The sequence below is a fragment of the Manis pentadactyla genome, chromosome 16 (genome assembly GCF_030020395.1).
Source record: "Manis pentadactyla isolate mManPen7 chromosome 16, mManPen7.hap1, whole genome shotgun sequence".
NCBI lineage: Eukaryota > Metazoa > Chordata > Mammalia > Pholidota > Manidae > Manis > Manis pentadactyla.
The window spans coordinates 42,823,108-42,837,445 of record NC_080034.1 but is presented as its reverse complement, the minus strand read 5'-3'; the positions used below and the strand labels follow the sequence as shown (position 1 = coordinate 42,837,445).

General features: G+C 46.1%; 2 protein-coding genes across 7 annotated transcripts in view; both read left to right on the top strand.

Moving 5' to 3' along the window:
• The window catches only part of ATAT1 (alpha tubulin acetyltransferase 1), a 28,274-nt gene extending 17,912 nt beyond the window's left edge, over window positions 1-10,362 (top strand). For 3 of the 6 annotated variants that reach the window (XM_036875396.2, XM_036875393.2, XM_036875395.2), the window contains exons 7-13: window positions 4,614-4,659; window positions 4,778-4,846; window positions 6,391-6,462; window positions 6,636-6,879; window positions 9,465-9,544; window positions 9,638-9,680; window positions 10,011-10,362. In XM_036875396.2, the coding sequence (XP_036731291.2) occupies window positions 4,614-4,659; window positions 4,778-4,846; window positions 6,391-6,462; window positions 6,636-6,879; window positions 9,465-9,544; window positions 9,638-9,680; window positions 10,011-10,185 (729 nt within the window). In that variant the 3' untranslated portion in view covers window positions 10,186-10,362. The other 3 variants (XM_036875394.2, XM_057493629.1, XM_057493630.1) reach the window with 3 other exon arrangements.
• Window positions 10,363-10,569: 207 nt separating this feature from the next.
• On the top strand, window positions 10,570-14,317 carry C16H6orf136 (chromosome 16 C6orf136 homolog). Its single transcript, XM_036875398.2, has 6 exons — window positions 10,570-10,804; window positions 12,149-12,544; window positions 12,837-12,925; window positions 13,112-13,312; window positions 13,868-13,937; window positions 14,015-14,317. The coding sequence occupies exons 1-6, from the start codon at window positions 10,733-10,735 to the stop codon at window positions 14,126-14,128; spliced, it is 942 nt and encodes a 313-aa protein (XP_036731293.1). The 5' UTR covers window positions 10,570-10,732; the 3' UTR covers window positions 14,129-14,317.
• The last annotated feature ends 21 nt before the right edge of the window (window positions 14,318-14,338 follow it).

Sequence of the window (14,338 nt, the reverse complement as noted above, 5' to 3'; positions counted from 1 at the left end):
ATCCTTTGGAGTGAGTGGTGTGTCGAAGACTCCAAAAATGAATGCATTGCATTCTATTTCCTCCTTTAATTCTGTTAGTATTTGTTTCTGTCAGCCTCCTCCCCGTCTCCGGCCCACAGATAGAGGAGGCGACGCAATGAGATATTGAAGATCTGAGTAGGCCAGCCAGGGGACTCAAGGCATACCACCTCAAGAGTGGTGCTGGAAAGGCACCTCTCATATTTATTGATCAGGCATCACATTTTTGAGTGGGTTAACAAGTTTCTAGACACAATGATCAACATGCTTTACTATAGGAATGTAATTGCCTCCAGGTCGCTGGGGCAAGTCGTCCCTGGTGCCAGGCAATGAGGGGGTAGAGATAACAAGAAACAGATCTCGGTTTAGATTTAGTGAGCTGCGGCATGCACCACCGATAACAAGGAAGGCAAACAATTCCCATAGAAACAGAATCATCTATGGATGGCAACCCACAGTTTCACATATTCTGGTGCTCCTGTGTTGGGTGCATATATATTTATAATGGTTATATCCTCTTGTTGGACTGAGCCCTTTATCATATGTAATGTCCTTCTTTATCTCTTGTTACTTTCTTTGTTTTGAAGTCTATTTTGTCTGATACTAGTACTACAATACCTGCTTTTTTCTCCTTGTTGTTTTCATGAAATATCTTTTTCCATCCCTTGACTTTTAGTCTGTGCATGTCTTTGGGTTTGAGGTGAGTCTCTTGTAAGCAGCATATAGATGGGTCTTGCTTTTTTATCCATTCTATTACTCTGTATCTTTTGATTGGTGCAGTCAGTCCATTTACATTTAGGGTGATTATTGAAAGATATGTACTTATTGCCATTGCAGGCTTTAGATTCGTGGTTACCAAAGGTTGAAGGTTAGCTTCTGTATCTTACTGTCTAACTTAACTCTCTTATGGAGCTATTATAAACACTGTCTGATGATTCTTTATTTCTCTCCCTTCTTATTCCTCCTCCTCCATTCTTTATATGTTGGGTGTTTTATTCTGTGCTCTTTTGTGTTTTCTTTGATAATTGAGCTTTTTGAATGTGTTGTTCTACTTCCTTGAGTTCTCAGCTTTTCAGGTTAATTCTCTAGGACTATTAAGATCTGAGGGTCTTTTCAAAGTATTGAAGAGATGTTGCAGTTTATAAGTAGGAATATTTAATAATGGTCAGATCCAATTAATATCTCCTAATAATCTCTGAAAATCATTTAAAGTTTTAAGATGATCTCTCCTTATCTGAATTTTCTGAGGGATTATTGAATTTCCTTGAATTCTATTCCCCAAGTAATTCATTGGGTATTGTATTTGTATTTTATCAGGAGCTATTTATAAGCCCCATTGTTTTAATTCAGCTTCTGTCTCATCGAGAATGGTAGTAAGAGATAAATGTTTAGGTAGGGCTATGAGAATGTCATCCATATAATGAATGATATAAGCTGAGGGCCATTTTTCACGTACAGGCTGAAGGGCTCTGTGTACATAATTTTGGCAAATTGTGGGGCTACTTAGCATTCCCTGAGGAAGCACTTTCCACTGGAACCTTTCTGATGGGGCCTGTAAGTTCAGGGAAGGAACAGTAAAAGCACATTTCTCCCTGTCTGCAATGGCTAGAGGAATAGTAAAAAAGCAATCTTTAAGATCAATAATAGCCATGTTCCAATCTTTTGGAATCATAGTTGGAAAAGGGAGACCTTGTTGCAAAGGTCCCATAGGTTTAAGACCTGCATCAATGTGTCGTAAATCATGCAAGAGTGTCCACTTTCCTGATTTCTTCTTTATAACAAATACAGGGGAATTCCACGGACTCGTGGGAAATTCTAATCTATCTAGCTGAAGCTGTTCTTAAACTAACGTGTGTAAGGATGCCAGTTTTTTTCTCTATTAAGGGGCTATTGATCTACCCAAACAGGCACAGGGATAATGTTTCCCTGTCTGTGAGCCTTTTTAAAAATCTCTCATAGCATTAGTCCAATCAGTCTGTTTGAGGGTTCCCTGTGGTGGCAACCAATAACAATGTTTCTTAATATATTTATAAAGCTGAGCAAAATCTCTTTTAGAAGTTTTCACCCCTGATGTTTTTAGGAGGGCACAGAGCAATTTTAAATAATCCTCCAGTTTAGCTGTTTTGGTTTCAGTTTGGCCCACTATAGTGTCCCTGACGTCTCGATCCTATCCCTACGTGCAATTTCCCAGGAGTCTTACCAGATCAACGATCTTTGGAGCCTGCCCGCTCTGCTTTTCACGGGTCACCCGAGCGGGGCTTCCCTGCTCTGGGTTTCAAATGTCACCATTCTGAGTTTCAACAGTCCCTGTTCTCAGTTTCAACCGTCCCCTCCCTGCTTCTGAGCCGACGCCATGAGTTATCGAAGACCTGAAAGGACCAGCCAGGGGGCTCAAGGCGTAACAGCTCAAGAGCAATGCCAAAAAGGCATTTCTCATATTTATTGAATAAATGAACTTACAATGAACTCAAACATCATTATCTGGCCTTGAGTCTAGCCCAAGGACGCGAGGCTTCTCAAGGATACCAAAACTGTGTGAAGGTGGCTCCAAGCCATGAGAACTGCTTTGGTTCTCATCACTCAGTCCTTGACTACACATCAATAGAGTGTGTGGGAAAAACAATCAAGTCATGTGTGCTTATACATTTGATTTCTACCTTACTTGAATTATGTATTAACCTCATCAGTCCCACATATGTCATTTGGCCTTGTCAGTGTGTGTTGTTTTGAAGTTTTCGACAGTTTTAGATATCTTGTCTTCCCTGATGTTTTGTGCACTGTCTCCCCATTAGCCTGGGTCCTGAGAGAACTGAAAAGTAGGGTCTGGATGTTCTGCTTTTGAGGTACAATCCACTGTTTAACAATGTAAAATACACAATTCAGTGGTTTTTAGTATATTCACAGTGTTGTGCAATTATCACCACTAATTGCAGAATATTTCCATCACCCAAAAAGAAACCTAGTACTCGTTAAGCAGTCACTCCTGTTCCCCTTCCACTAGCTCTGTCAACCATTAATCTAGTCATTCCATGGATTTACTCATTCTTCACATTTTATATAAATGGTATCATACAGTATGCAGCTTTTGTGTTTGACTTTCACTCCGCATAATGTTTTCATGGGGTTCATCCATGTTGTAGCACATATTAGTACTTCATTTCTTTTTATAGCTGAATAGTATTCTGTTATATGGATATACCACATTTTGTTTATCCACTTATCAGCTGATTGATATTTGGTTGCTTCCACTTTTTGGCCATTATGAATAATACTGCTATAAATATTCATGTACAAGATTTTGTTTGTACATATATTTTTAATTCCCTTGGGGATATACCTAAGCATGGAATTGCTAGATCATATGGTATTTCTATATTTTACTTTTTGAGGAACTGCCAAGCTTTTTTCTACAATTACTGCAGCATTTTACATTTCCACCAGCAATGTATGAGTATTCCAATTCCTTGACATCCTTACCAATGTTTATTTTCCTTTTTTAAAAAATACCCATTCTAAGGAAAAAAGCACAACTCTTTATTAAGTAGTTTTTACATCTACTGAAGTTTGATCCTTTGATTGCAGCCTGACATCATGTTTTATGTAAATCATTGTTCAGTTGCTAGTAAGTGAAGTTTAATAAAAGTGAGACATCTGAAAAACAAAAACAAAAACCTGTTCTAGTGGGTGTGAAGTGGCATCTATTTTGTGGTTTTGATTTGCATCTCCCTAACAACTAATGATTGAGCAGATTTTCAAGTACTTGCTGCCATTTGTCTATCTTCTTCAGAAAAATGTTTATTCAAGTTCTATGCCCATTTTTAAATTGTGTTCTTTATTTGCTCTTAAGTTATGGGTTTTTTTTATGTATTCTGGATACAATACTCTTATCTGATATATGATTTACAAATATTCTCTGTTGGGTTGTCTCTCCATTTTCTTGACGGTGTCTTTTGAAGTGCAAAAGATTTTTTTCTGTTGAAGTCCAATTATCTGTTTTTTTCTTTTGTAGATTGTATTTTTGGTGTCATATTTAAGAAACCATTGCCTAATCCAAGGTCATAAAGATTTACTCCTGTTTCCTTCTAAGAGTTTTCATAGCTTTTGCTGTTACATTTAGGTCTTTGATACATTTTTAATTATTTTTTTGTCAGGTGGAGGAAGTAGGAGGAGAGGTCTAATAAATTCATTATGTTGCATGTGGATCAGTTGGCCTAGCACCATTTGTTGAAGAGATTGTTCTTTCTCCAAATTGAATGGTTTTGGCAACCTTGTTGAAAATCAATTGACCATAGACACATGGGTTTATTTCTGGACTTTACTCACTCCATTACTATAGTTTTGTAATAAGTTTTGAAATCAGGAAGTGTGAATCCTCTAACTTCTTTCTTCCTTTTCAAGACTGCTTTGGCTATTTGAGGTCCTTTGCAATTCCATATCAACTTTAGGATCTGCTTATCAGGGTCTGAGTTTTCGACTGACTTGGTCTACAGGACAGGAATGCTGGCTTTTGTTCCTCCCTCTAGGAAGGGTTCCATACCCAAGAATGTGCTGAGTGACTGAATGGACAACCATTTTTCTCCTGTTTCATCTTATAGGTGAACAACTTTGTGATCTTTGAAGGCTTCTTTGCCCATCAACATCGTAAGTTTTCTCACCTTGTGTGTAATGTTTAAGTAACTGGGGAGAGGGAAAGGAAAGAGGTGGATTCTTGGTCCCACTGGCCTCTCACTGAGGGGCACCACCACTTCCTTCCTCACAGGGCCCCCTGCTCCCTCTCTGAGGGCAACTCGACACTCTCACGCTGCTGAGGTTGAGACTACGCCCGCTGGTAAAGCTACATTGAATGGGTGGAATTGTAGTGCCATGATGGCTAGTTCCTCTGGAGGCTGTGGGGAGACAGTGTGATCTGTGAGCAATTTGGAAGAATTCTAAGGCAACCTCAGTCTCCAGCAGTCATTACCTGTTTGCCTTCACCCTCTAGGGAACTCAGTGCATCTTATACTTATCAAGACTTTTCACTAAGCAAGCTCATTGGGAGCCTGTTTGGTGATTAATCCTGAAGGAGCCTCTTGCTGCTTCAGGTCCATCAAAATAGATCAGAGTCACTGTCAGCCAGTGAGGGACAGGCAAGTGCAGTCAGCCCTTACATTTCATGACAGAATAGTGACATAAATGATCTGAAGTTTAAATAGTCATTTTGGAAGATAACACTCAGAATTTATAACATTTCCAACCAAATAATAAAATTGATGTGGAGAAACCAAACCTAGAAGCCACTGAAGTGCTGCCAGATTCCCTACTCCACCCTCATCCCTGCCAGTCAGAGCCCACTTCCTCTTCCTCACTGCTTCCCAGAGGAGGAGTGGCACAGCCCTCTGCTGGCCATGCAGTACGTGCTTGCACAGAAGAGCCCCCTTCTGGAGCTGGCTTTGCAACTAGCTCTCACCACCTCTGTGACCAGGAAAGGGAGTATCCATCACCAGTCTGTTCCTAGCTTCGATCATTGTCAGACACTGAGAGGCAATTCATGTCCATGACTTGCTTTGGTTTCCAAGGCTTCCCCCATCTAGCTCTTGCTGAACTACAGGCTGTGAGAGGGAGTGAGAGCCAACAAGCATGGTGAAGACGCAAGTCCACAGGGAAGGGACTGTGGATAAAGCTTAATGGATTTGCTGAGAAGTCTCGTTTGGTACATGATGGAGAACCTCTTGAGAGGGGAAGGGAGGAAGCAAGCAGGGAAGTGAGGGAATGGGAGACAGAGCCTTAGACAATGCGTTAGCCTCCCATTTACTCTGGTTACCCCTTCCCAGATGTCTGTGTTTTCTTCTCAGACTCTCTTCCCTCATAATAAAACTTAATCTGTCTTCCTATCTTTGCACCAGAAAGAAAGGTTCAGTCCCACAGCATTCTCCCTTGACTTGGCTCCAAAGCAATTCCTAATTAACCAAGGACTTTGCCCATCTCATCTAGAAGGACCTGGGGTCCTCGTTGGCCAGGCTGCGACCATTCCACTGCCCTAGAATCCCAGGGGGTCCTGAGAGCATCCACTGACAGTAAGAGCTCACCTCCCTTAGCTGCCCTTATGAATCTCCCAGGCGCCAGTCTTCCCCTGGATCTTTTCCCTAAACTCTGCATTTGGCCTACTCCTTCTGGCTCTCCTCAGAAGTGCTCCAGCACTCCCCCTGAATTCCCTTTTGATGTGATGGCATTGCCGCAGAGCTGCTTCTGCAATGGAGCGGAACTCTCTTCTTCCCCAGGAGGAACTGTGGTGTCAGGGAGCAGAGGTTTGGGGTTGTGGGGGTACTGACTGGGAGGACGGGAGCAGAGTTTGTCTCCTAATGCTTACCTTGCCTGTGTCCTTTCTACCGCCAGCTCCAGCAAGGAAGCTGCCACCCAAGAGAGCAGAGGGAGACATCAAGCCATACTCTTCTAGTGACCGAGAATGTAAGACTGGGGTAGAGTGTCTGGGCCTGGGGGACCTTAACCCAGGGTAAGGATTAGTTTTCTCTAAGGGCTCTGATTTCTTTTTTTTTCTACCTGAATCTTTGCCGTCATGACTCTCTTTTCTCTCCTTTTTCTTCTTTCTCTGTCTTGCTCCTTATTCTCCCTCTCCCCAGTTCTGAAGGTAGCTGTGGAGCCTCCTTGGCCCCTTAACAGGGCCCCTCGCCGTGCTACACTTGCAACCCACCCCCCCCCCCGCTCCAGCAGCCTGGGAAACTCGCCAGAACGGGGTCCCCTCCGCCCCTTTGTGCCAGAGCAGGAGCTGCTGCGTTCCCTGCGCCTCTGCCCCCCACACCCTACGGCCCGCCTTCTGCTTGCTACCGACCCAGGGGGCAGCCCAGCCCAGCGCCGCCGTACCAGGTAATAGAAGTTAGAGGGTTAGGAAGCCTCACCACTGTCAAAGAGGGTGTTGGATATAACACAGGGCAATCTGAGTCTGTCAAAGATGTGAAGTAACAGGACAGGTGGATTGAAGAGTCCTGAAACCTTTTGAGAATATACAGGAAAATATTTGTGGGAGCAGTCTGGAAAGATACTACAGTGACAGAGCAGAATAGGACTTTCTATGGCATCTAGGGACTCTAGTTTTAAAGTGAGAGTTGGGAGGAAGAGTAAGAAGAGCACAGGTCCATTGGGTGGGGGAAACTGAGCCTATCAGATTAGGGAACTCTTGGTTTAAATAATTGCTGGGAAGGGGCAATGTCTCTGACAGACTGGGGATCCACTGGCCCCAGGTCAGTGCCTTGTGTGGCAGGAACCCACCCCATTAGGCAGAGTAGGCATCTCCTTTAATTCTCTCCCTAGCTTTCTCTTCACCTCTGACTTCTCTGTTTTTCTCTCTCCCCCATTTTCCCTCTCCCTTCCTCCTGTCCATAACATCCATCCACAGCTCCCTTCCCCGCTCAGATGAGAGTCGATATTGACAGACAGCTAACCCCCTGCCCCTCCCTGGGAGACCTGGGGTGGGCAGAGATTGCTTTCCCTGAGAATCCTGGACCTACTCTTCCACTGCATCCCACAGGATCTTGTGGAACCTGACAGTCCGTAGGATTCCCTCTTCCCCTTTCTCAGTTGTCATGGTCATAGATGGCCTAATACTTTGTAGCTTTTCTTACCACAGAAAGCACCCCTTCTCTCCTAACTTGGACTCTGAACAGTCTCCCACAGACAGTCTGATTCGCTGCCAGACTTGTTGGCTGGGTGGTTCATACTGATTATCCAGGGAAGCACACTCTAGCTTGCTGTCAGACTCTAGAGCACCATAGAAGACCCAAGAGCCTTCTCTGCCAGGGAAACCTTTTAAGGAGTCCTGTCTGTAGAAAAAAATCCCAGAATCCCTCTACAGTGTCTGCTGGTGGCTCTAATACTGCTTTGTGCTGCCTACCCCACTTTTCCCAGCTCCTCCCAACCTGCTGATGCCAAGCAGTGAGCTCTGCTTCAGAGCAGTCCAGTAAGGTAGGACAGGGACTTAACAGCTTCCCAAAGGGATCCACTCAACATTGCCAAACTCTTTTAATTTCCACATTTTTGTATGTGTCAGGGAACCCTTGAGGTGATGTATGGAGCTCTAAAGACTCACCATATTTCTAAAGACACCACCACTTCCCAGAAGCAAATTCTGTGAGGTAGTTTCTTGGCAGTAGAGCCCAGTAAGCACCCTGGGATCACTCTTAGCCATGTTTCAGAAGGTAAACCTGAGTGTCAAAGATCTGTTAGCTCCTGGAATCCCCTCTTGCAACTACCCCTCCCCAGTAGCTAGATGCTGATATATTCCTGTCCTGTGAGATTGTCTTGAGATGATAGGAGAATTCTTCCTCTGCCCTTCCTTCCTTCATAGCAAGAACCTTCTTCCCTGCTCAGTACCCAGGTTTTAGAACATCCTTCCCCCTCCCTACCCTTTGAATGTGTGGTAGGTCAGGTACTCCCACTGTGTCCCCTATGTCCTTGGGAGCAGGATCTCCCTCTCTCTCGGCTCAATCCTCCTTTTCCTTCTCCCTCTCAATGTTGTCTGAATAAATTGTGAATTCTTTTGTGTTTTTAAATGGACATTTTCAATGAAAAAAAAAAAAAACAAAAAACAAAACCTTAAGGTCTCAGCCTCATTTATGCGTCATTCCTGAGGTATCAGGACCTGTCCCTCATCTTCCTCACCTCTGGGATCTGCAGCTCCTCCAGTAGGGAGTCTCAGAGCTCCCTTTGCAGGATCTGGTGTCTGCCCATCCCCACTTCACTGCTAGACATTTTTCAGATTCTGTGTCCTTGCATAGTCACCGGATTCCACTGTGTAGGCTTCTATATCCACTCCCCTATCCCCTCCAGAAACCTCCAGCTCTCCCCAGTTATTTGTACCCTTTACCTTAGGCCACTCATACTGAGATTTCAAGACTTATCAACATCTCTGGAATCCACTCATTGCCTCTTGAGTGTTCCCTGGATTTCCTGGCCTCTCCATCACAAACCCCTGGACCTCTCTCAAGACAATCTTTTTTCTGTTGAGAGTCCAGCAGTCTGTCACCTCTCTCCAAAAGGCTCCCTTCATTTTCCCCCTGAATTCAGCCTTGCCACGCACTCCCTATTTCCCCCTGGTCTGAGGTACCCTATAATGAAGGTAACCATTTTTCCAAGCCAAACATCAGGACACCTGGTCCAACATACTTCTTGCCTATATGTGAGTCACTTTTATATGGTTTAGATCACATTTAGCCTTACCTCAACTAGAAATAATAAAGCAACAAATCAGGACTGCTCAAGAAAATCTTAGGGAATAAAATGAGCTCCCTCCCCTTTTCTGGGTCACAGCTTAGCTTAAAACCCTTCAAAAATGATAGTTACCCCTTTCTTCTCTTTGCTGTGCTGTTCCTTTTATTCCTCTCCTCTAATTCCTCCATACCCACTCATCTTTCTTCCTCTAGCCTCTTCCCCATCATCTCCCATTTCTTCTGCAGGGAGACTTCCCCAGGGTTGGTAGACCAAAGCTGCTGCTATAGCCGCCCTGAGGGGTTGAATTCCTCATCCCCCACTACAGGTAAGTATTCATCCCTTCTTACCCTCAAATCAAGTAAGCCATTATTTACTACTTACTCCAGCCTTCCCATGCACATGCCTGGTATTTTCAAAGGCAACCAAGAACTGAAGCAGGGGAGACAGGAAACAGAGAATAGGTGAGATCTGAGCCCCTCCCCGGACTGACTCCTTTCCTAACATCACTCTCAGCTACTTCCTCCTAAATCTTACTCTCTGAACTGGACACCAACTCCTCCCACAGATCATTCCACCTAACATTATACTGCCCTCTTTCCCCATTAAGTTCAGCTCTTGTGCATCCCTTGGCACCCTCAGGGGTTTCAAATTTGGACATAGCACTAATGGTGTCAGCCTCATAATCCTCATGTGCTCCTCTACGTAAAAGCCAGACAAACCTTGAAGAGTGTGATCTTAATTCCCACGTGAGTACCCATGTAACCACTTTCCATCTCTCTCCCACCTACCAGGTCTGCCAGTGAGAAGCAGGTCTTATCACAGGATGGGTCTGGGGAGGATCCCATGCACACAGTTCCTCCACAGGCCCAGGCCCCACCAGCCCAGTCCTGGACAGTGGGTGGGGACATGTTCAACGCCAGGTTCATTCGAAACTTGCAGGAACGTCGCGGCACCAGGCCTTGGTGACCATAGCCCCCTCTCACACCTTCAAAGTATTATTTCTCTCTCACTACAGGGAATAGTTAAAGCCCACCCTCATAATGGATGTAATTCATTCACCCATTCAAAAGGCTTTCTTATCAACGTCTAGTCATTTGTGTCTTATTTTTAACCAGAGCAATAAAGTACTTATTTTTATCAGTAGCTACTGAAAAACTTACTTCAATCCCACCCCTTACTTTCGTTACACCCAGTTCAACACCATCATCGCCAAATTTTTTGCGCAAGCGCTCCAGGTGAGACAGCAGTGCTCGAGCCGCTAATTTACTGCGCAAGCGCTCTGGAGCAGCCTCCAGTCCAGCGTGCGCAGGCGCACTTACTGCAGAACGAGAGCCTCGCCGCCTCCCAGGAATAATCCTCAGTGCGCAAGCGCGCGACATCTCCGTTTCCCTCCCCTCAGCCCCTTCGCACCCCCGGCCTTTCCCCTTCAAGAAGCCGGCTGCAGGGCACGCTCACCCCTGTGAGGAGGCTAGAGGCCGGACTCGAGAGGCGCTCTCTACACTCCCGGAAGATCATGTACCAGCCCAGCCGGGGGGTGACCCTGCGTCTCGGCCACTGCCTCCGCGCCTACCAGGCTCGCCCCCAGGTGAGAGCAGAGGGAGAGCGGGAGAAGAGAGGGGGCGGGGAGAGACCCTCCTCAGAGCAGGCGCGTGGGGCGGAGCGCGCTCTCCGTTCCGCGCAGGCGCAGTCATGTCCCACCGCCCCTTGCCACCTGTGTTGGGCGGTGAGTAGAGGGGCTAGTGGTTGGGGTTTACCCGAGCTCGGCGCCGCCAACCCTGGCGCGCACAGGACGTCGGTTCTCCTGGGCTTGGGGTGGGCAAGCGGGGTTGAAGGTGGGTCAGCGGTCCGCGTCCGCCTTTCGCTCGCGTCTCCGCGGTTATCTGTGCCTGGAGGTGATTTGAAGGGCAGGGGACGGAGAGGTTCGCAGCGCGGCCGCGGCGCCGCCCTGGAGTTGCCCGGTCCAGACCAGACAGACCTGCGGACTGCGCTTAGCCGCCCTCTCATCTTGCTCCCGGATAGCGGTTCCGGCGGGAAGGCCGGCCCGGGTGGACCTGGTTTGGGCCCCTGTGCCCGGGCGGGCAAGATGGCCACGCCCCCGGGGGAGGCGCTGCCTCGGGGATACCGTCGGGACAGAGGTACCCGCGGGGCCCGCCCGCCTTCCCGAGAGTGAGACGCCCCCGGGGGGGGTTCCTTGGGAGCGGAGGGACTCGGGTCAGGCCTGACTTTGGTTGACCTAACCGTATTGCACTTTCAACGTTGCTAAGCCAGGAGGAATGAAGTCCAACTTTTTTTAAGTGCCCTAGGGTGGTCTATCATGGGGGGCCGAAATGATAGTAACTTACAATTATATACTACTTTATGGGTCGCAAAGTTTTAGTTACACCTATTATCCTCACATAGCCCTCATAATAAGTCAGGGTGGCTTCATCATCCTCATTTATAAGAGGAAACTGACATAAGGAATTAAGAGTGCCTAAGGTTACACGATAGAGTTGGAACTCAAAGAAATGTCTCCTAGTTCCCGTTGGACGTTCTTTTCTCTTTACAACATCTGTCTTACACACTTAATCTTCGAGTTGTATTACAGGCCATATAGTTTCATCTGCAGTATAGTAAAACCTGTTACTCATTTGTTCTTCAAATATGTATTACGATTCTTGCGCTAAGAGAGGTGGAACTGCTCTCAGAGTGTTGGAATCTTAAATGTAAAGGTATTTGCTAATGCTTTGGGGAGGTACTTATACTTAGGTCACAGGAAACTATTCCCTCCTATGTTCACTAGAAAGGGAGATGAATCCATTCCATTTTAATATTCCATTTTTCCTATCAGGAGGAGCAGGTGGGATTGGAAGCATGTTAATGAGCAGTTTGCATGAAGGGGCGTTAGGCAACTGGATTCTTACCTTTTTCTCTGGTTCTTCCTCCTTAGGACCAGCTTTCTCCACGGCCTCTACCATTCCCACCCCATTGGCTCCACTCCACAACTTCTCCATCTTCTCCTTTTATCTGGTCCCTCCCACTTCCATGCCTTCCTACCCGGCTGCTTCCCCGAGCCCCCCCATTACCTCTTCCGGAGGTCCAGGCCCTCAACTCACCATGGGTGGTTCTCCCTCCAGGAAAGGGGGAGGAGGGACCAGGACCTGAGTTGCATAGTGGCTGCCTGGATGGGCTTAGGAGCCTATTTGAGGGACCACCCTGCCCCTATTCTGGGGCTTTGATGCCTTTCCAAGCCCCTGGTACTGCCTGCCCTTCCCCTGCCACTCCATCAAGAGATCCAAGTATGGAAGAGCACCTGGCTGTCATGTATGAGAGACTGAGACCGGAGGTAAGTCAGTTCAAAAGTGGCCTTCGTCTGCAGTGGGAAGAGATGTAGGTAACACTTGGAAAATTTTTCCGAGGGTTAGTCAACTGGATTCTTTCTTGACACTATAAGGCAGGCAAGAAATCTGTTTACCAAGGAAAAGATGATCCTCAGTTTGGATTAAGGGAAATTGAACATGGAATAAAATGACCTTTCACTCAGAGGAAAAGGGAAAAGGAAGCACTAAAACTAGGAAACTGAGAAATAGAATCATCTTTTCTTTCCTACTGGTTTGATGCTTTCTTCTTTCACCTAGCTTCCCAATCTCTTCCTTCACTCCCATGACTACACACTCTATTCGTCGGATGTGGAATTCATCAATGAGATCCTGAACGTGCATACCAAGTGAGAATCCAGGGACCGGTAGGACCTTGGAGAGGAAAAGGACCCAATGCTATGTATTGGACCCTTTTCACTTACCCGAGAGGGTCCTAGGCTGCTTCTTACAAATGTTCCCCACTCCTCGGAGAGAGGCCAGTTTATTTTCTGATTTTACCATCATGAGCTTTCTTTCCCATTCCTTCTTCACAGGGGTCGGACATGGTACATTATATCACTGACCTTCTGCCGTTTCCTGGCCTGGAACTATTTTGCACAACTTAAGTTGGAGGTTCTACAGCTGACCCGCCACCCAGAGAATTGGACCCTGCAAGCCCGCTGGCGGCTGGTGGGGCTGCCCATACACATGCTCTTTCTGCGTTTCTACAAACGTGACAAGGAAGAGCTTTACCGGTAAGAGAAGAAAGAAAGGACACACACTACAAGCAGTTTCCTGATCTTACCCCTTTAGGACCCTGATTGTCTAGTCTCCCAGCCAATCCTTGATCTACCTTGACCTGACTGCAGACTCAAGGGCAGAGATCTTGCTAGTATCCTGTAATATAACAGAAATAGGGACTTTTAGTATATTAGGAAAGCTCTCAACTCAAGTTTCTTCATGTACCTTATAGTAGATGTCCAAATATTTATTAAATAAGTGAAAATTCCTATTTTACAATTTGAGCCTCACAACCTTGGGTAAAGTACCTAGCAAATTTCTGGCACAGAAAAAATTCACAGGAGATTGTTAGGGTTGGCCCAAACCCGTGGTTCTCAAGCTTTGCTATACAGTGGAGTCATCTAAGGATCTCTTAAAAATACTGGTGCCAGACATTCTGATTTAATTGCAACAGGATGTACCTGAGCATATGTAGCAAAGATTAGGAATGACTAGTTTAAACAAATGCTGGGAGTCAAACTTTGTGGCCAGTCACCCTTTCCCTCAGTGAACCTTTTTCCCTTCATCAGGACCTATGATGCCTATTCTACCTTCTACCTGAATTCCAATGGGCTCATTTGTCGCCATCGCCTAGACAAAGTGAGTCCTAGAGCAGGTTGGTGGGGGGTAAGAGAGTAGAACACCCCATCACCTGGCATTAATCTTTCTCTCTGCAGCTGATGCCTTCACACTCACCGCCAACACCTGTGAAGAAGCTGCTAGTAGGAGCCCTAGTAGCTCTGGGGCTGTCAGAACCAGAACCCAGCTTACACTTACGTTCTGAGACCTGATCCAGAACTGGAGTGGAGGCAGCACTGAAGACTTTGCTATACACAACAGGAAGCTGTGGGGGCAGCCAAGAAACTCAGGAGCTGGCTTCCTCCCCTCTTCACTCTCTTCCTACCTTCCTTGCCATCTCATGCTGTGTAAAGCTGCTGTGTAATTTAACTGTAAATAATAAATCTAAGTGAATATATGAACTAGTTTGCTTGTCACTCTCT

Bases quoted from the DNA above. Each gene is read 5' to 3' on its own strand.
- C16H6orf136 (XM_036875398.2), top strand. From the start codon at position 10,733: ATGTACCAGCCCAGCCGGGGGGTGACCCTGCGTCTCGGCCACTGCCTC. The intron at 10,805-12,148 runs GTGAGAGCAGAG...CTTCCTCCTTAG, and splicing joins CCTACCAGGCTCGCCCCCAG to GACCAGCTTTCTCCACGGCC. The intron at 12,926-13,111 runs GTGAGAATCCAG...CCTTCTTCACAG, and splicing joins ATCCTGAACGTGCATACCAA to GGGTCGGACATGGTACATTA.